Here is a 22,494-nt window from a genome sequence, read left to right on the forward strand (position 1 = left end):
GGCGAACACCAAAAAAAGGTCACGCACAGCAATTTTTTTTTACGTGCTCGTAATTTTCGCCAATTCGCAAATCTTCACTCGTCACTAGTTGTTAACATGCCACAGATAATGCTGGGAAATGTATCAAGTAATGTAGTCTACATCTGGATTACTGAGCAGACAGAAACACCAGCGATAGGAGATAGGAATATTAAACTTTTAACTTTAATATTAAAAAAAAGGGTCAGGTTACCTAATTTTGTTGCAATTCTCTGCCACAATAATATATTTTATGACTGCTGTCAGCTGGTTAGTGGTCAGTGCAATCCTGATTCTGCTTCTGTTTTTAACTTTGTAAATACCATTAACCAGTATCATGATTATAGTCTTCATGGGCAATAGTTTTACCCAATTAGCAACCCTAATTATACTCTACCTAATTTCATAAGAGCTGTTCTTAGCAATGTAGAGCATATACCAATGGTAGATATTTCATTTTTTTTTATCTGCCATAATTGAAGGCTTAAATATTATTTTTACACTGTTTAACCATGTTGCCTGTCTGCTGATCATAACTACACAGTTATTGCTGATATAAGTTCCAACATAAAACTTAAATTCTTTTTTGGCTTACGGTATTTATTTATTTATTTTGCTTACCAGAGCTGTCTCTATATTTAATTTCTGCAGAAGTAAAACTCTGTAGCTTAGCCAGAGATATCATATGCCTGAATGTTTTTACAAGAAATATCTAGATCATTAAATCTAATAGGCCTCAGCTGCAATTTTAATCAACGAAGCATGCACACAATTCATCACAGCAAATTAGGTATGCCTTTGAAACTTCTGGTTCTACAATTAACTAGCAGTTTTAGCAAACTAAAACTTTTGAAAATTGTTAATAAAACATTTAGAAGAGAATGTAATGTTTTGCAGTTTATAATGTCACATTGGATATGGTTTCTGAGCTCTGCATCAGCAATGTAGATTTTATTTTCTATACTAAAGGAAAAATACATTTTAACTTAGTATGTAATTTTAGGGCTTAACTGCTACTTAGCAGATTTTGTGGAATAAATTTAATCTGATCCGCAACAACTTTGACTCTAGTAAAAATGAAAAGGAAAGGCTAATAAAGAGTTCATCTCAAGCTGCAGGCATACCTTCAGTTCTCTCAATAGTGCCCTTAAGTCTCCCCATATTTCACCTGTTGATGATCAGAAGCCAAACAGGAAGAAAAAACTCTGAGCTCTGTAAAGAAAGTTCCCATAATGCCTCGCTCCTGCATTGAGACCCAGACCGGTGTACATGCTCAGTTTGTAAGACTATGAGGAAGCTTCCTGCTGATTTTCTCAGATCCACATTCCAAAGGGGGGGGAGTTCTTAGCATTCTTGAGGGAGGGGGGGAGCAGGAGAGAGGAGAGAGCTGCGTATCCCTGGCAGAGGAAAACAGATGCAACAAATCTTTTGACAGAGAACTCGGAGAGTGCAGCGTTTCTGTGAGTGCTTATGACTGTATTTACATAGACCTTTCTGATAAAGCTTACTTAGTTTTTACTTTTCTTTCTCCTTTAATTCACTACTACTGATCCTGATGGCTGTCCTGCCCTAACAATATATTTGGGCCATAGACTCCACTGGAGAAGTGCCATTGGACCTGGGAAAAATTCTGCAAAGCATAGGTGCAAGAATTTAAGATTAGCAGACTTGCTTTGGGCAAATTATGAAGGATCTAATAGCTTATCTTCTACTTTGAACTTGAAAGTTCAGCATCCACACTATTGTCTGCTCCCTGTTTCATTATGAGTTTAAAGTAATAGCTATCCCACAGGAAATGTTATGAATTTTATCTATACCAAATATAATGCAGTGGAGTTTGTCTCCTTTTATGTGTTTTTTTTCCATTGGCAACAGACCCCTGTAACGTGGGGTAAGTTCTGAAGCTACTGGAGGAGCTGCCTTGGTGGTGTAGGCCCTGCATAATCTCAGAATCATCATTAATGCTCTCTTGCCTCCAGTGAATCCTGGATTGTCCTTGATTGCTCCTTCATAACCCCACTATAGATTAGTCTATACAAATATCTCCCTGGAGCCCCTACCTGTCGGTTCCTTTAGGACGTTAAGACCTCACACCTGTCTCCTGATGAAACCCAACTCATGATGGAGAATATTTAGAATAATCTAAACTTTTCGAACTTTTACAGAATGAACATCATAGGGTAAATATCATATTGTAAATTGCTGGTATCTATTCCAAGAAACATTAAGAAAAGAGAAAGAAGTAAAATGCCACAAGTCCAAGTCAAGACTCAAGATAAAGAAAGATCTTTAGGAAAAGGAAATTCAACTAAAACAAGTTATTACTACAATGAATATAAAGCATAAAAATGAGAAATCTCCTTGGATGGATCAATGGTACCTTTGAGGTCCCGTGATGTTAAGTAAAGCTTAAGTGACTGGCAGCTGAGGGGAGGAACAACTTGAGACGGACCAAGTAGTTATCATGTTCAATACAAGTCTGAAAGCTGGTGTTATTGTACAAACTTATAGTACAAATGTATTATAATTGGAGGAAAGAGTGGAAGTATTTGGAAAAGCATAAGAGTACCAGGGTTCCTAAACTTTGACTACTTTATTATGTTTATCAATCAATATGTTTGTTAGTCCCTTGTTAACCATGATCCAATTATTATTCAGCCTTTCACTTGCCCTGCTTCTTCTTTTAGAGAAAAAAACATGGGGATATTTGGCTATGCATTTACTATAGAGATCTAAATAAGATTACAGTAAAAATGTAACCACCTTCTCTGGACTCCTTGAAAAGCTGAAGGGGGCAAACAGTTTCTCCCAAGTCCAGAGATAATATCATCAGAGATTTTCTAGTTGTCTACCTAAATTTGTAGCCAGTTTTCTCCAAGGACTTGAACCAATGAACTTACAATATTGGAAAAATGTATCTTCAAGGTTTCCAAAATTACTTTTCTGCATTACATATTTTCTGACTGTGTGGATACCATTAATAGAAACCTTCGTTTCCAACCAGTTATTGTTAATTAAGATTTACTGGCTGTAGAGAGGTGATGTAATTTGCTGAAGTGTCTCGACTAGTCTATATATCACAAAAAACGTCAGAGCTTGAAAAAATACTAAACCCTGGAAAAGCTTGAATGCTTTTCTTATTTAGAATGATCTAAAAACCTGCCATTGACTGTGTATTTTAAATTTAACCCACCCACTCCACCCACTTTTTTAAAACCTAAAAATGCAGTTGCTTAGTGACCCTGGTGTTAATACTGTGAGAATGGCAGCAGGTTGAATTTCCCCATTGAAAATCAATAGGTAAAATCTGATTGGCTGTTGATGGCTCCACTCACTTTTTCTAATTCTGAACTGCAGTTATCTGGTGACTAGCTCTGCAAAGTTTGGGGACCTTAGTATTAATATTTAAGGAATGGCAGAAATTTAAATTTAAACATATGAAGTCAATAGGTGAAATCTGGCTGTTGTTGGCCCCACCCACTTTTCTTAACTTGGAATGTAGTCACCCAGTGACAAACTGTGCAAAGTTTGGGGACCCTGACATTAAACATGTGAGAATGGCAGCAGTTAAAATTTCCCCACTGAAAACAATGGAAGAAATGTGATTGGTTTTTGGTGGCCCCGCCCAATTTTTCTAACCTTGAGTAAGTAGTCACCCAGTGACAGACTGTGCAAAGTCTGGGAACCCTGGCATCAAACCAATAAAATTCAATAGGTGAAATCTGATTAGCTGTTGGTGGCTCCGCCCACTTTTTCAAAACTAAATCTGCAGTCCCCTAGTGACCAACTGTGAAAAGTTTGGGGACCCTGGTGTTAATACTGTGAGAATGGCAGCAGGTTGAATTTCCCCATTGACATTCAATAGGTAAAATCTGATTGGCTGTTGGTGGCTCCCACTTTTTCTGACCTTGAACTGTAGTTACCTGGTGCCTAACTCTGCAAAGTTTGGGGACCCTGGGGTTAATACCGTGAGAATGGCAGCAGGTTGAATTTCTGCCAAGTCCCATAGCTGTCATCTATTTCAGTGCTGTCCAACTTCTGTTGTACCGAGGGCCGGAATTTTTCCGACCTACGTGGTGGAGGGCCGATAATGGAAGCCAGTTTTGACCACTCCCCTTTTTGAAACTGCACCCACTTGAAACCACACCCATGTTATCACATGACCATACCCATAATAATGGTTGTAGTACAGCAAAAACCTGCCATACTCTGCCTGCCCTACCCTGCCTGTGTGCCATACTCTGCCTGCCCTACCCTGCCTTTGTGTGTGCCATACTCTGCCTTCCCTACCCTGCCTGTGTGTGCCATACTCTGCCTGCCCTACCCTGCCTTTGTGTGTGCCATACTCTGCCTTCTCTACCCTGCCTGTGTGTGCCATACTCTGCCTTCCCTACCCTGCCTGTGTGTGCCATACTCTGCCTGCCCTACCCTGCCTGCGTGCCATACTTTCACTGTGTGTGCCATTCTTGGCTGGTTTGTGCCAAACTTGGCCTGTGTGTGCCATACTCTGCCTGCCCTACTCTGCCTGTGTGTGCCATACTCTGCCTTCCCTACCCTGCCTGCGTGTGCCATACTTTCACTGTGTGTGCCATTCTTGGCTGGTTTGTGCCAAACTTGGCCTGTGTGTGCCATACTCTGCCTGCCCTACTCTGCCTGTGTGTGCCATACTCTGCCTTCCCTACCCTGCCTGTGTGTGCCATGCTCTGCTTGCCCTATGCTGCCTATGTGTATGGCACACACAGGCAGCCTACAGTGACACATTGCTGGCACTGCTCCTACAGTCTGCACAATAACTATATATTAAAAAACTTTTTAATTGCAGTACCACCTCAGTATATGTTCTTTTTGTAGTGTGCAGGGATTATTTGTGGGTTTCTACTGCTCCTGAGGTGTGAACAGGGGAACAATGTGGGTGATTACAGCCTGAGCCTGAGGTGTGAACACTGCAGGGGTTGAACAATACAGAGATTAAAAGGTGTGAACAACACAGGGGATTACATGTTTAAACAATACAGCCTGATTACAGCCTGAATCTGAGGTGAGAACCATGCAGGGGGCCAGTTAATCACAGTACTGATACCATTTAAAGCTTACACAAGAGTAAGCCATCAAAGCAGCCAGACAGGTGGGGGGCCACACAGAGGGGGACAGTTGGACAGCACTGATCTATTTGATATGTTTCCTTCAATTTATAAATATTCTTTGGGCCAGATGTGCATCTATAAAGCCTTCTAGAGTTAGGTGAGTTTTAATGAATAGGCACTCAGAGGCGTTTCAGAAGGCCTAGGTCACACCTTAATAATATTTACATAACCTTTAGGGCAAAGTTGCTATTTAACCACTGCAGTAAATGTATAGTGGTAGTAGCATTTTAACTGAGGAAATAATTGTCTTTGATACAAATAGTAAATGGATACTTTGGCTCATGAGCAACATGTTGCTTATCAACCCCTTTGATTGGGGTTGCTCACAGTGGCCTCTGAGTAGGTTGCCATTTTTAAATTTCTGGCTTGGATGCAAGTTTTGGAAGCACAGAGACACAAATTTACTCCTGTTTAGCCTCCTGCACGCCAGCAGTCCACATGGGGCTACCAAATAGCCAATCACATATCTTATTTGGCACCCCCAAATCATTTTTTTCATTCTTGTGTCGCTCACCAACACTTTTTACACCTAAGTGTGGCTCATGAGTAAAAAAAAAAGGTTGGGGATCCCTGGACTAGCGTATGTTTTCTGCATATGCACAAACTAACTAGTGTTACTACCAGAGAGTACTTGTTTGAATTGTCAGATATGTTAGTTTGCTTTATTAAGTCTTGAGACTTAATGACACAAAGGTAAGCAACATTTTCCAAAGCAAAAATGTTTTGCTTTTTCTTTACTATCTAAAATTGCAGGTTCTTCTAGTTAAAATTTGAAGGATTAGTGTAATTCAAGAGATAATTGCATTTTGACCAGGTTATTAGGCGCTTTATATTGTCATGAATGGGCTAATCATCATGTCACACTTGTGACTCATAGGGCATCTTAATATATAAGACAGAATACAGAACATTTTTGTATAGTGTTGACAATTATACACAGAAAAAAAACAAATGTTTCCATGCATGTTTCTATGTGTTTGTTTTATTAAAAAATCAGATCTTATTTTAATTTAAGTTTGCACATATAAGTTTTCCGCTGGAACACTGGTGAATTTGACCACAGTAATGTGACTTATTTTAGACCTCATGGTAGGTTGCTATGTAAACTGAAATAGTCTCTAATGTACACTGATTCTCTACAAAATGACTAGAGCGCATTTGATATATGTATAATTTTACAAATACAGGGCTACTACATTCTATTGTACAGTAGAATGTTTGGTGATATATACTGTACCCAGTTTGACACTGATACATAACTTTGTTAAACATGAGAAGATCCAGATTTGTGGAAAAATCAACATAAATCCAAGCATAAATGTGTGCGCACAAAGTAGCATCCATTTTGGTACACTATGCATGAGTTTCTTAATGTTGCATGAAATGGCATAATTTCCGTTACACTGGTTTAATAATAATATTGTCTTTTTCACTTAAAATAAATTCATTTCAGCTATTTATGCAACCTGCTAAGGTAACCCTGCAATTACAGCTACATCCAGGCTGGAAATAGCTTCAGGGTTCCTTAATATTCATGCAGGCACTTGTTTCCTATTTATCAAAAAGGGCTGGGCTACACATTGGACCTTCCTACAAGTAGCCGCTTATTGCTAGGAGCATTTAAGGGACAGACCAGTACTTTTTGTGAAAAATATTTGGTGTCAAAACTAGTGCTTTGTTTGACTTCGAAACTTAGCCCTGATGTGTTCTTACTCAAGGTGATTATGTTGCCAAAACAATGTGCATGAAGTTTACTTCCAAATAATAGTAGTAGTGTCTGAGTTGAGAAACTAATAGCCAATTAAGTTATCAAGTATTCACATATTGAACCACATAAGTATTTATTAAGAGCATCATTAAAAATTACACCCTAACCCGTAAAATCACCAGATTCCAGAGATGACAAGTTAGGCCACATGGCTTCCAGTAAATAAACCAGTTAGCTAGTGCATACTATTGGTATACCTGAAAATGCTTTCCCACCAGGGTAAAAAAATATACACTCTGCAAAGTAGCTACTACACAAGCACAGGTGATACATGTTTTACCACTGGCAATTTAAATTAATGCCAGTGGGAAAACATTTTTAGGAGCTTTGTCCCTGAGGTAGAGCAAATTTACAACAGGTGACCAATCGTCATGTGCCGTCACCCTAATGTCAGATCCCAACCTAACATTCCATGTTTTCTGCAGTATAGATCACAACTTCATATATCCAAATTATGAAAAATGTGGTGTATTTAAAACCTAAATAAACAGTACTTTAAACTGCAGTTTCACATATTATGCAGTAGTTAATATTATACATTGTATGCACACTTTGAAACCCAGGGTTTTTGGAGATCAGTTATCAACAAAATATTTAATATGCTAAATATGGCATGATAAAAACAGAGTGCAGATGTGTTAACATGCATTTGTATAGCCCCACAGGCAACCAAATTTCATAAGTGGTCACAGCATCTCTGACTGCTCACTCTGGCATAACCAGCAATAGTGCACTTGATTAAAATGAAGTGGAGGCATACCACCTCACCAGGATCCATAAGTCAATTTAATGACCGTTTTGCCATAATAATTGCTTTTTTCAAGGAATTAGTGTAAATGCACTTTAAAAGGAATTACGCAACAAACTAAATATTTCACAAGATGACTACATTTTCTGCTCTTGTAGACTGAAATGTTATAATCATTGTGTAGAATATAGAAACAGATGTAGAAACAGCAAAAGAACAAGTTTAATCAAAATTTCCATTTTCTGACAGGCACTGTTTCCAGTTTCAATGTCTTCAGTAAACAATTGTCTCTGCACCTTGTACCTTAGGGCACTAACACACCGGTGTTTTAACCTGCTTTTGCATGCAGTGGCTTTTTGTGTGTTCCACTGCATGAGAGTACAGGGGTTAATTTACCCAAGTCTGTTTTGTGGGGACTGTACTCACAAGAGCATTTACATGTGCTCCCATGGGGACATTCCATATAGCAAACAAGGTTTTTGCTCACCACTAAATTTTAAACCTTTTAGGTGAGAGTGCAGAGAGTGTATGACTACAAAAGTCATATAGACAAAGACAAGGGATTCTGCACTCACCCATTATCAATATATAGAGACAGAGGCAATAGAAAAGGAGCAGGGATGTGTCTGTTTGTGAAGCAAGATTTAAAAGTCAGTGTAAAGGAGGAAGTGATGATGGCAAATGAAGGAGCTTTGAATCCTTATGGTTTGAGCTTTTAATTACCCAGGTACAGTAAATAGGAACACATTTATAAACTTGTTGCATCACAGCTTTATGTCAGATGTTGTTGAGGAGTCATCCAGAAACCATGCTGTACTGGATCTTAGTGATCTGTTGTGACCCAGAATGTATAGCAAATGTGCAAGTGGTTAAACACCTGGGTAATAGTGACTATAACATTATATCATTTATTGTATGGTGTAAAAAACAAATATGCACAGGGCCAACAAAGACCCTGAATTTCAGAATCTAATTTAACCTCTTAAGGGCTGCCCTTCACAGCATAGATTGAGGCATTGAGACACAGAAAAGAAATGGTTGTCATTTAAAATTATATTTAATCATCATTGTTGTAAATGTATTCCCTTAAGAAGTAAATGTAGAAGCATTAAGAACCACCCTATGTGGCTTAGTTCAGAAGTAAAGAAGTTAATAGGGGAAAAAAAAATAAAAGTATTTAAGCAATACAAATCAGAAGCTCATTTAATAAATATAAACACTATAATAAGTGTTGTAAAAGAGCAATTTGGAACAGGGCCGGGCTTAGGTACTTTGGCACCCTAGGCAAGGGCTTCAATATACGCCCACCCCTTTCTGATTGCCCCCATGTACCTGTGCCAGGCTGCCAGCAACCATTTTATTGCCCCATGTGCCTGTGCCAGCAGCCATCATATTGCCCCCATGTACCGGTTCCAGCGGCCATCATAAAGCCTCTATGTACCTTTTCCAACAGCCATTACATTGCCCCATGTATTTGTGCCAACAGCCATCATATTACCCCCAAGTCCCCAATCTGTATCTGTGCCAGCAGCCATCATATTGCCCCCAAGCCTCCAATCTGTACCTGTGCCAGCAGCCATCATATTGTCCCAATTACCCAATCTGTATTGGGACTTCACTAGGAAAATCCATAATGGAAAAAAACCTTGGAGTCCTTGTAGATAGTAAACTTGGCTGTAGCAAACAATGCCAGGCAGCAGTTGCAAGTGCAAACAAGGTTTGAGCTGTATTAAAAGGGGCAGACTGTCGAGGTTGGGGTTGTTTTCTCTGGAAAAGAGGCGCTTGCGAGGGGACATGATTACTCTGTACAAGTACATTAGAGGGGATTATAGGCAGATGGGGGATGTTCTTTTTTCCCATAAAAACAATCAACGCACCAGAGGTCACCCCTTTAGATTAGAGGAAAGGAGCTTCCATTTGAAGCAGCGTAGGTGGTTTTTCACGGTGAGGGCAGTGAGGTTGTGGAATGCCCTTCCTAGTGATGTGGTAATGGCAGATTCTGTTAATGCCTTTAAGAGGGGCCTGGATGAGTTCTTGATCAATCAGAATATCCAAGGCTATTGTGATACTAATATCTACAGTTAGTACTAGTGGTTGTATTTATAGTTTATGTATGTGAGTGTATAGATTGGTAGGTGTGGGTTAGGTGTGCTGGTTTTACTTGGATGGGTTGAACTTGATGGACACTGGTCTTTTTTCAACCCTATGTAACTATGTAACTATAAATTCACAGGAGGATGGGATTATTCTTCCGCTTTATAGAGTACTGGTAAGACCCCATCTAGAATATGCTGTGATGTTTTGGTCTCCAGTAATCAAAGGGAGGGTCCTGAGAAGGGCAACTAAACTTGTAAAGGGTATGGAAAGTCTCAGTTATTAAGAAAGACCGACAAAGTTGGAATAGTTTACACTGGAGAAGGGGCACTTAAGGGCACTTATGCTAACTATGTTTAAATATATAAGGATGCATAATTTACCAGTCGGTCCTTCCAGCAGACATGAGGGCAACCATTCCTATTAGAAGAAAGGAGGTTCCATCTGAATATTCGGAAAAGATTTTTAACTGTGAGAGCTGTGAAGTTATGGAATTCTCTCCCTGAATCAGTCGTATTGGCTGATACATTAGATAGCTTGAAGAAGGGGTGGGGGAATATAGGGTTATGGGGGAGAGCTCACGGTACAGTTTGATCCAGGGACTTGGAGTCAGGAAGGATTTTTTTTTCCCTCCTAGCAGTTAGGCAGGTTATATATATATATATATATATATATTCCCATGTATCAAAATTTTTTTTTAATATAGATCATAAATAAATGCTATGTTTTACACGTGGAGTGCGACTGAGTTGGAATACATATATATATATATATATATATATATATATATATATATATATATATATATATATATGCATATAAGATGGACAGTTGTATTTTTTTTCTACCTAACTTGCTAAGTTACTCTGTAAAAATAAAAAAACTGTAACTTTTAAACATTGCTGGGGGTGACAGCAAGTCACTTAAAAGGCCTTTAGGGCAATAACATGTCTTGTCATGTTAAAAACATTCAAAATGCCTCCGTCATTGCCCTGTGTAGACGACTGTGGGTAAATTACTTAAATTGCCTAAAAAAAATATATTTGTGAGTCTGAGCAATTTACATAATTTACCAGTGGCAATTTACATTGTAGGTAATGATAAGCCCTTACGGCTGTTTTGTTGCCTGTGTTGAAGGTGCTGTAGCTCCTTCCTTTTCATCGAAATAGGCTCATTTGAGTGAACAGTGCTATTTGGCTATCTATGTAGGCAACCAGAAAAGAAAATGTGCATCAAATCCATGTGTGGTCACATCAAGAAAGTATAAAGTTAGTCCCTTTTCTCATACCATTATGGCTTTACAAACATTTAACATAGGCTTTCTTCCCAAACCAAAATATCCATTCTGTGCCACACAGCAAGGTGATGTGATTTGCAATGTTAAAGGAAAAGAAAAGGTAAAAACTAAGTAAGCTTTAGCAGAAAGGTCTATGTAAATACAGCCATAAGCACTCACTGAAAAGCTTCAATGAGTCCTCTATCAAAGGAAAAACAGCATTTCTTTTATTCTTTTGTGTAAACATGTTCTTCGGTATCGGACTTCCTCTCACAGAAAAATCCTTCATTTCCAGGACCAGAGCAACTGTCTCCTTTCTTCCTTCTCCTGCTCCCCCCTTTCATAAGAATTCACTCCCTCTCCCATTAGAATGTATGATCTATGCTACCAGCAGCATGGAAGCATCTTGAGACCAAGCTAAAATAGCAGCTGCTATCTTAAACAAACGGAGGGTGCTTCTAGGGCTGTTTATTAAGGTATGGTTAAGATTTCTGCAGAATAACTGTAGCGCTCTAGCTTTCACTAATGAGGCTAATCTATTGGCAGTAAAATGGCAAAATGACTTTCCTTCTCCTTTAAGGCAGCTAAATAATTGCAGGCTAATAACACAGAACAATGCTTTAAATATGTAATTAAAAACTTTTGGTCAATATGTATTTGTAAAGCCTTTTTCGTAGCGCTACGACTTGCGCGAATTGTCGCAACTTTTTCGTAGCCTTCGCGCCGAGTACGAAAGTTTCGGATTCATTCAAGCTTCAGTATCGTGACTTTTCTTGGGCCAGGTTGGAGCTGCAGAGTGCCATGGAGTCCTATGGGAGGCTTCCAAAATCATGCAAAGTCTGAAAGTTTTGCCCGCCAGTTACGAGCGCTCAATATGAAAAAGTTGCGACAATGTACGAGCAAATCGTAACGGCTACGAAAAAGTTGCGACTTTTCACGCAAGTCGTAACAGCTACGGAAAAGGCGCGACAATTTACGATAAAGTCGTAACGGCGACGCAAAAATCGCAAAAAATACGAAAAAGTCGCAAAATGTCGTTTCCAATCCGAATTTTTCTCATTCGAATTCGTGGATTAGTAAATCAGCCCCTATGAGTCAGGGGATGACATGGCTATCCTGAAACCCAGTCGCCTGTAATGAAAAATGTGATTCTTTTGAGAACATTGTGCCATATCATTACCTGTGATGTGAATATTTCCCCAAGACCTAAAATGAGAACAAATCTAGGATCACACCTGCTTTATGTTAAATGTTGGTGACTTGTTTTAATGAAGTGTATTAACTGAATAGCACCATGATATTCATTTAGCCCTGTTTATGGCACACTCTTGAGTACATTTACTGTTTTTTTAGTGCAAACTAGTGAACATATGAAGCTTTTAGACAGGCCATCTGCTAGTCTTAGACTCCTGGATGACAGACAAACTGTTCTAAAAATAAGTACCTCTAACTGCAAAGGGCAGCAAACTGTTTTCACAGAAAGGATCACGATTTTTTAAAAACGTTTCTACAGCATGTTAATGGATATTGTTTGGAAATCAAAATAAACCACTATGAACTAAACATTCGTAGCACTTATAGATTTCTATCAGGGGTAAAGGACAAATTGTTTCTTCAGCCAGATTTGTCAAATTTATGGTACTTGCGACCAATGTGCCCAGTCCTACCAGATGACATATTACTTTTACAAAACATTAAAATATTTGAAAATCTGTAGATATTTCTTGTAAATCTCAAGTGAAGCGCAATTTAAAAAAAAACATTGCACAATATATTACTTTATTATTTATCATTTTAAATGTACTATAGACCAGTCCTGTTATTTGTAGGGGTTAGTTGCCTATATTTTAAGGACTGTGCAATGTTTTTTTAATATATACAGGTATGGGACCTGTTATGCAGAATGCTCGGAACCTGGGGTTTTCCAGATAAGGGATCTTTCTGTAATTTGGATCTTAAGACTTAAGTCTGCTGAAAATCATTTAAATATTGAATAAACCCAATAGGCTTGTTTTGCCTCCAGTAAGGATTAATTACATCTTAGTTGGGATCAAGTACAAGGTACTGTTTTATAATTACAGAGAAAAAGGAAATCATTTTTAAAAAATAGAATTATTTGCTTATAATGGAGTCTATGGGAGATGGCCTTTCCGTAATTCGGAACTTTCTGGATAACTGGTTTCCGGATAAGGGATCCCATACCTGTACTGTGTAGTCATGTTTCATCTGTATAATTGTTAGCTTCATTTATGCACTACATATTTCCTTATATGTACAGTATGTATATGTGGGTTTAACTTAGTGTGTGGAAGCCCTGTTACTCAAATATTATAAATTAATTCCAGGGGTGTTTAGCTTAGATCTGTATTTTCCATGCAGAGCTTCATTTTCAGATAAAGAGCTACATACCATTATTGACCTGCCTGTTGCAATCAGTGTCGCAGCAACATAGATTTAAAGTGTTGTTCGCTATCCAAAGACTTTGTGCTCCCATCTCTAGATGAAATAAGTCCACTTAAATTTAATTTGTATAGATGTACAATCTTATGGCATCTTACAAATAACAAATAATAATTAAAGCCTCAGTACCAAAAAAATTAAGGTGTTTTATATTCTTTTGAATACAGTACATTGTACTGGAACCTGGACATGTTAAAAAGTTATAAAATAACTAATAAATAAGCTACTATGTAGCTATGGGGGTAGCCATTTACGTTGAATAGAAAAAAGGCTGATGTTTACAACAGCTTCACAGCAGTTATTACAAATAAGCTGTGAAGAATACCGTGTTTAAGATAATGCCACATGGGGCTGGTGCTTAGGCTGTGTATAATACACAGATCCACATTTTTATTAAGATAATTTCTTGTTTTAATAATCTACAAAGGGTATATAGGTCTAAGCATTCTGAAGTAAAAGGTAAGCTTACCAGTACTAGGTTGGTCCAGGTGCTCATGCCCCAGACCCTCGGCATAAGGGAGTCCTTTTAGAAAATCAGAAAAAGCGAAGCAGGTAGGCATTCCAGAATCACCAAGAAATAGTTGTAGAACTCAGGTATGAAGTAAAATCATGGTAATTTTTTTAACTTATACACATAAATGCTTCATAGCATTTATGTGTATAAGATAATACAATTACGAGTGAATATTTGTATGATAAAGGCTTCCAGAAAATTAGATAGTGTCTATAAATAAAGATTATACTGCAGTGTTGTATGTATTGCATAAAATCAACAAATCAAGTCATCTGTTCATATTAACTAATGATTGTGATGGTTTAGAACTACTACTACTACTACTACACTACTATGCATTAGTGGAGCAGTATTGCTATTAATTGCTATAATTGTAAGGCAGGGTAAGTGCTTGTGGTTTAAGGCAAAATATGTTACCTGCTGCTCATAAATTAAAATGTAACCAGTACTTGCACACATCTAGAGAAACAATGTCTTAATCAGTAGCATTCAATATGTTTATATCTTTTCATTAGAAAGTTGTTGACAGTTACATGGAATTCCTACTGTAAGTTGTAATTACTTTTAAATGGAGATATTTATTTTTTAGTGTTTGATAATCAGGACATAGATTAAAGTGGTTCTGAATTTTGAAACAATGTAGCAGAAATCAGATGATTAAAAGACCTGTAAAGAAGCATGCAAGCAGCATCAGACTGGGGCAGTGCAACTTTAAGGGTCCCCCTTCACAGTCATTAGGGCCTCACTCCCAACATGCGAGGAGTCTCGCGCATTATGAGCACAAGCGCTAAATAAGGCTGCAGGCAGCCTAACGGTGGCTTAAAAAAGGAAACTTTTTTTCCCATAAGCAGAGTGCGGGCTTTATTGGGCATTAATGGAATCTGCCATCACACAACATTAGTCGGCAGGGTATTCCACAGCTAAGAACCATTTGCATTGCTTCAAGTGAAATTTCTGTTCCTCAAAAATTCTAAAAAAAAAATAGCTTTAAACTATTTCATATTTTAATAAATACATTTTGGAAACATTTTTAGGGATATAATTTGTGTCATTTTGATATTTAATATGGCAAATCTTTTAACAATATGTGTCAGATTGTTAGTGTATTTATACATGTATGACATATAATCAGTCAGCTGTAATTACATATTTGTTCTGCATTAGTTTAATAATCAAGCACCTGCCCTTTGTTTTGGAAACATGCCATCTGCCTTATTTGAGGGTGATTTCAGATGTTGCAAGAGATAACATTGGTAGAACTGGGAGCTTTTTTTTATGACTGGATCAGTATTAATAATATATGCATTGCATATAATTTTACATTTTAAATACCCTGCTTTCATGAACAATTCAGTAAATTATTTTAGAGCCATTGGGATTAACAATCTTAAATAATGTTGCAAATCTGCCGTTAGCATTTTCTCTGTTAACTGCCAAGGCAGTTAAAACTGCATTTCATTTCCAGCCATTTTTATTCATTGAATGTGAGACACCTCTGGTACTGAAAAGGTTATCACCAAATTGAACATGTGTTGCAGTGAAGCAGTTCAGAATTCAGCTGAAGCTGCTCAGGCATTTCTAGTGTTGTAAACACTCATCTCTGCCAATTTCTTTTCTCTTGGCAAAGGAACACACTCTTTCTAGTTGTTGTACAGAACAAAGGATACAATACTGCAAATGGCCTGAAGGTGATGGAGGATTTTTTTTTTCTATCACCGAGGCCAGAAAAAACCCCCCCAGGGTAGATTTTCTCCCCTACCCTAAGCTACTTATTTCTATTCTCATCTGTGTGTGGACTGAAATACTGGAGGCAGCATTAGGCTGCTTAAAAAAATGTTCTGTGTTCTTGTCAGTGTCAGTACAAAGAAATCTGTCATATTGGCAGCTATTACTTATGAGTCTTTTCCTTTTATGCATTTTTTTTTGTAATAAATGAGAGGCTTTTATGTGGAGCTCTTCATAAATGGTACTGAGTAGGAGGGTATGGGCATGCTTTCTATTATTGCGCCCCTCATGCATTTCTCCTTTCTTCATCTTTTCAGAACCACACGTTGAGCCAGCACGCACAGTGAGCCGGTGGCACTACAGGACTTCTCTCTGTAGAAGACTTGACGGCGACACAGTGGGGAGGACCATTTGAACATTACATCCAATCAACGTGTCATTTGCAACCCAGATGTAAAACTCTAATGATTTGGCCATGAGGTGCTGCTATTATAAGCAGCTGGAAATGAATATTAATGGAGGAGATTAAAAGTATTCCATGCTCAGTATTTTTATTGTCCTGCTTCTTACTAGTGTACTTTAGAGCTTCTGACTGAATTTATAGCTTTAGAATAATCCTTTCCAATGTTGTCTTTTGTTGCTTCTCGTATATTGATAGTTCAGAACTCGGAATGTTTATTTTCAGCATCATTTAAATGCTATTTTTTTTTTTTTTAGTTGTGTGTCTTTGTGATGTGATGGATTGGCAGCTGACTATTCCATTTTATATATTTTCTTTCTTTAAAAAATGCTTTGATTGGATTTGTCAGTTCTCAGAAGGCAATCTAATAAATATAATTAGCAACTGGATGGTCTGCTCTTTTAATTGTGACTTTATCTGATTTGCAATAACAGTTCAATAAAGGGAAATAAAGTGAATCCTTATATTGGTTTTCTGCATTTTTTTAATTGTGTTTTAATGCATTTTAAACTGGGACAGGGAACAAGGGGTTACACGCAGTCACCTTTCACACAGGTTAGACTAACATCAAGCACCTCCAAACAAAACACCGCCCCAAATAACTATTCGCTGCCACCATCTATCATTAACAGGCGATAGAAACCCAATTACCCAACTATTTCATACATAAACTTTCCTACTGCAGTGAGGGATAGTTCTACTACTTCCACACACACACACCAGCAACCACGGTTAATTTACATACACACTGCCCTACTGACAGCCCACTAGCTAATTAGCATCCACACAGCCAAACAACTAGTACACCTTCTCGGCCTGAGCAGTCATACAAGTTACGTGGGAATTGATATAGAGCCAAAGGACTAAACTTATTAAATTTTATATTTAATATTACAAGGGTAAACAGTGCATTAAAAGAATATTACAAAAGAGACATGTACAAACAGTAAAAATAAAAGGGAATAAAAACACAGAGAAATCCTAAGTACGTTACCGAATATCCTGTGCCCTCTGAGGCAAGAGGTTGAAAGTCCTGAGCCCATCCCCCAACATTATATGCATAAGTTGCAGCCTCCAGAATGAGCTAAAGAATACTTGGGCATGCGTGCTTTTATTCTCCACTGGGCCCCTCCCTCATTACCGTATGCATGAGGAGGGAGTGCCCAGGAACTGGTCACATGACCCCTTTTGGTGGTCCCCACCCACCCTCTTTAGAGAGCTGTACCTCTCATGCCAGTTTCTTTTCATATAATATTGGTACTTGCCAGTACTCAATATTATTATGAAAGTAGGGAATTGTTTTAACCCATATGGGGGCGATCAAAATGATACCAAACATGAGGGGGGGTCTCATGTCCCAGTCCCCCAGAACCCATTTCTCCTAACTGGCGGGTAAAGGCCGCCTCTGTTTTGGTATCATTGGGAAGCCTGGGGCCTCCTCATAAATCCTATGTGATTTATGAGGATATGGATCTTAAAGCAGCGGAGATATGGATCCATTTCTATAATCCATATTTTCTGTATGCTGTCCCCCCCTGCTGTTCCTAAGCCCACTCTTTGCCTCTCTTTGATCAACAGATCAAAGACCCCAGCTTCCTGCCCCAACAGGCTGGTCCCGCATTGTCTGATGAAGTTGACACCTTCCTGCAGTACTGGGTGCATATTTAATTAAGGGTCTCTGCGGGAGCCCGAAACCAGATGTTGATAGTGTGTATTGGGTTAATTATGGGTATCTGGTGGACACAACGCAAATGCTGCCATTTTACCTTGTTACAATGCCCGGGCAATATGGCCTGGCATGACACCTCCCCCTTCAAGAGGGGGCAAGGTATAAGGCCCCACAGGCCGATAATAACCTTGCCACTACCAGTATGTATTAACCTTTGTACCAATCCGGGTCATTACCAAAAAAAAATTATACTTATTAAACAATTGTAGAAATTAGTTTACCTCCCAGGCCTGAACTCTCTTTCCTTAGGATCTATATCCACCTGATCCATGGCACTGGAGAGGAGAAATATACGTATACTGTTAACTCCATCCTTGTTTGTACCCTCACTGCAAGGGGTGCCAGTGTGGGTACAAGGCCACAAACCGTAACTGCTTACCGTAGGCACTTGGTCTCTTGCTCCCAACTGGTTCTCTTCTGTCCCTATAGTTACCTTAGTGCATTTGGGGCCCTCCTGCTGGTCCCTAGTCCCCCATTTCCTGGGCCTGAACTCGGACACTGTTTGGCAGCCTTCCACCCAGTCTATGCCCACTACTTGGTCTGTACTGACTTGCTCAGTCCCAGACCGACATAAACTACTGGGTTCTACCCACATACCCTGCACCTCTGGGCACACACTCTGGTTAGTAGCTGCCTTAGGGGCAACCAGTACCATCAGCAATCCTTCCTGGACTCTGACTACCAGCCCCTCTCCCAGCACTGGTTCTGGCACTGGAGCTCTACCTGGCTCCCAGCTACCATCCTTGACCCCAGTCTGAGTGGCACTACCTACTGGGACTCTACTCTGAGTCCTAACCACTTGTCCCCCACACTCCTGCACTGACTCCTGAGATTGGCCTATCTGCTGACCCCCACTCAAGACCTCAGGCAGTTTGGGTACAAGATCAGGGATCCCACGTTGTTTATCCCTTACTGCAGGTAACCTACCTCTCTGCACCAGGGGGACTCCTAGGGGAAACCTCTCCTCCCCCTCTCCCTCCTTAACCCCACTTTGGGACACTGCTGGTTCAGGCACTGTTGGACACTCTCTCCTGTCTTTCAGCCCTCCCTCCCAGCTATCTCTTTGTACCTTACCGGTGGCAGTTACTGATTGAGGTGAGTGGTCACACTCCAGTGTGGCTGGACCTAGTGCGACCTGGTCATAAGGAACAAAAGTAGTTACCATGCAACCCAAATCATTCCCCAACAACACATTGACAGGAATCTCATTGAACACTCCCACTTCCCTTAGACCTCTCCCCACACCCCAATCCCAGTAACATTTGGTCACATGCATCTTTGGGTGGTTCCTTCCCACCCCCTTTACGGACAAAGTCTTCCCAGGAATAATGTCCCCAGTGTTGATGATCTCTGGATGCACCAGAGAAAAGTAAGCCCCTGAGTTCTTTAGTTCCCGAGTTACTTTGCCACCCACAATCACCAATTGCATATGGTGAGATATACTTTCTGTTTTAACAGACACAAACATTACCACAGGCTGTACATGTGGGCTTGGCTCCTTCTATTCTGGGCAGGCGACCCTCACATGGCCCACCTGGGTGCAGGGAAAACATCTGCAGGAAGCTCCAGGATCTTTGTTGGCACTAGCTCCCCCAAACAAAGGACTTTCACTGAACTTGGCATGCTGTGCTGTACCCCCAGTGTGCTGCTCCTTCCTGCTTGGTGATCCCTGTAGAGAAGGTCCCTTCCTGTACGGCAATGTGTTAGGACTAGACGTGTCTGCATTCTGCGCTGTTTGATCTGCCGTTGTGGGCTCACGGTCCAGAACAAGCTGTTGTACCTCCATCTCTGCTTGGTGTTCTGCTGTTGTTGCCTCTGCCTGCTGGTGTTGCAGAAATGCTCCGGTACCCCTCTGGGACCTGGCGCTGCTGCTGTCCTCAGAGTGGTGTTGCCCAATGGCAATGTCCCTTCTTTGGCCATCCTGGCCAGTACTAGACTCCTGATCTGCCACGGCCATCCCTCTCTGCTCATAGAGCCTGGCCAGCTGTTGTTTGCTCTGCCTCTCATAGGGTCCCATTCCAGGGGACAATTGCCAAATAAAAGATAGGAAAGAAAAACAAGAAGAAGGGAAGGGAACTGTTTGCAGGTATGTCTTAAAAAAAATATATGCACTGTGTTTTGTCCTTCAGGACTGTACAGTATATTCCTCTCAAGGATTTACAGTCCCTTAGTGCGAGGGTTAAACACTTAATCCAAGCACTAATGCTCGATTAAAAAATTAAACAATATCCCACCGCTGCCACCAATTGTCACGGAGACGTCACTCCCAAGACGAGACGCGCCTGACACCGGGACGGGGAACAAGGGGTTACACGCAGTCACCTTTCACACAGGTTAGACTAACATCAAGCACCTCCAAACAAAACACCGCCCCAAATAACTATTCGCTGCCACCATCTATCATTAACAGGCGATAGAAACCCAATTACCCAACTATTTCATACATAAACTTTCCTACTGCAGTGAGGGATAGTTCTACTACTTCCACACACACACACCAGCAACCACGGTTAATTTACATACACACTGCCCTACTGACAGCCCACTAGCTAATTAGCATCCACACAGCCAAACAACTAGTACACCTTCTCGGCCTGAGCAGTCATACAAGTTACGTGGGAATTGATATAGAGCCAAAGGACTAAACTTATTAAATTTTATATTTAATATTACAAGGGTAAACAGTGCATTAAAAGAATATTACAAAAGAGACATGTACAAACAGTAAAAATAAAAGGGAATAAAAACACAGAGAAATCCTAAGTACGTTACCGAATATCCTGTGCCCTCTGAGGCAAGAGGTTGAAAGTCCTGAGCCCATCCCCCAACATTATATGCATAAGTTGCGGCCTCCAGAATGAGCTAAAGAATACTTGGGCATGCGTGCTTTTATTCTCCACTGGGCCCCTCCCTCATTACCGTATGCATGAGGAGGGAGTGCCCAGGAACTGGTCACATGACCCCTTTTGGTGGTCCCCACCCACCCTCTTTAGAGAGCTGTACCTCTCATGCCAGTTTCTTTTCATATAATATTGGTACTTGCCAGTACTCAATATTATTATGAAAGTAGGGAATTGTTTTAACCCATATGGGGGCGATCAAAATGATACCAAACATGAGGGGGGTCCCAGTCCCCCAGAACCCATTTCTCCTAACTGGCGGGTAAAGGCCACCTCTGTTTTGGTATCATTGGGAAGCCTGGGGCCTCCTCATAAATCCTATGTGATTTATGAGGATATGGACCTTAAAGCAGCGGAGATATGGATCCATTTCTATAATCCATATTTTCTGTATGCTGTCCCCCCCCTGCTGTTCCTAAGCCCACTCTTTGCCTCTCTTTGATCAACAGATCAAAGACCCCAGCTTCCTGCCCCAACAGGCTGGTCCCGCATTGTCTGATGAAGTTGACACCTTCCTGCAGTACTGGGTGCATATTTAATTAAGGGTCTCTGCGGGAGCCCGAAACCAGATGTTGATAGTGTGTATTGGGTTAATTATGGGTGTCTGGTGGACACAACGCAAATGCTGCCATTTTACCTTGTTACAATGCCCGGGCAATATGGCCTGGCATGACAGTTCGGTATTCAGCTGAATCCTTCAAGGGTTTGGCCGAATCTGAAAAAGTAGATTCGGTGCATTCTTATTAATAAATAATATAGTAACATAGTAAGTTGGGTTGAAAAAAGACATACGTCCATCACGTTCAACCATAATGACTATATATAACCTGCCTAACTTCTAGTTGATCCAGAGGAAGGCAAAAAACCCCATCTGAAGCCTCTCTAATTTGCCGCAGAGGGGAAAAAATTCCTGACTCCAAGATGGCAATCGGACCAGTCCCTGGATCAACTTGTACTGAGAGCTATCTCCCATAACCCTGTATTCCCTCACTTGCTAAGAATCCATCCAGCCCCTTCTTAGTTATATAATGTATCAGCCAACACGACTGATTCAGGGAGGGAATTCCACAACTTCACAGCTCTCACAGTAAAAAATCCTTTGTGTCCGTTGGAAGGACCTACTGGTAAATAAAACATTAGAAAGGTTATTATATGATCCCCTTATATATTTATACATAGTTATCATGTCTTAAGTGCCTCTTCTCCAGTGTAAACAGACCCAAATTGGCCTGTCTTTCTTCATAACTGAGACTTTCCATACCCTTTACCAGCTTAGTTGCCCTTCTCTAGACCCTCTCTAACTCAATAATGTCCCGTTTGAGCACTGGAGACCAAAACTGAACAGCATATTCTAGATGGCGCCTTACCAGCGCTCTGTAAAGGGGAAGAATAACCCCCTCCTCCCGTGAATCTATACCCCTTTTAATACAGCTCAAAACCCTGTTTGCCCTTGCAGCTGCTGCCTGGCATTGCTTGCTACAGCCAAGTTTATTATCTACAAGGACTCCAAGGTCCAAGGTCCATTCTCCATTATGGATTTGCCTAGTGCAGTCCAATTAAGGGTATAAGTGGCTTACATATTTTTACATCCCAGGTGCATGACCTTACATTTATCCACATTAAATCTCATCTGCCACTTAGCCGCCCAGATTGCCAGT

At 40.1% G+C, this 22,494-nt stretch overlaps 2 protein-coding genes across 3 annotated transcripts in view; one reads left to right on the forward strand and one right to left on the reverse strand.

The window, feature by feature from the left end:
• znf423 (zinc finger protein 423) overlaps positions 1–16,671 on the forward strand; it is a 232,346-nt gene extending 215,675 nt beyond the window's left edge. For both annotated transcript variants that reach the window (XM_004913546.4, XM_002937371.4), the window contains exon 8: positions 16,065–16,671. In XM_004913546.4, the coding sequence (XP_004913603.1) occupies positions 16,065–16,094 (30 nt within the window). In that variant the 3' untranslated portion in view covers positions 16,095–16,671. The remainder of the gene's footprint in view (positions 1–16,064) is intronic.
• Positions 16,672–17,413: 742 nt separating this feature from the next.
• LOC116410370 lies at positions 17,414–20,761 on the reverse strand. Its single transcript, XM_031900725.1, has one exon. It carries the CDS (start codon positions 19,402–19,404, stop codon positions 18,154–18,156), a length of 1,251 nt encoding a protein of 416 aa, XP_031756585.1. The 5' UTR covers positions 19,405–20,761; the 3' UTR covers positions 17,414–18,153.
• Between the last annotated feature and the right edge of the window lie 1,733 nt (positions 20,762–22,494).

This window comes from Xenopus tropicalis, chromosome 4, assembly GCF_000004195.4.
Source record: "Xenopus tropicalis strain Nigerian chromosome 4, UCB_Xtro_10.0, whole genome shotgun sequence".
Lineage (NCBI taxonomy): Eukaryota > Metazoa > Chordata > Amphibia > Anura > Pipidae > Xenopus > Xenopus tropicalis.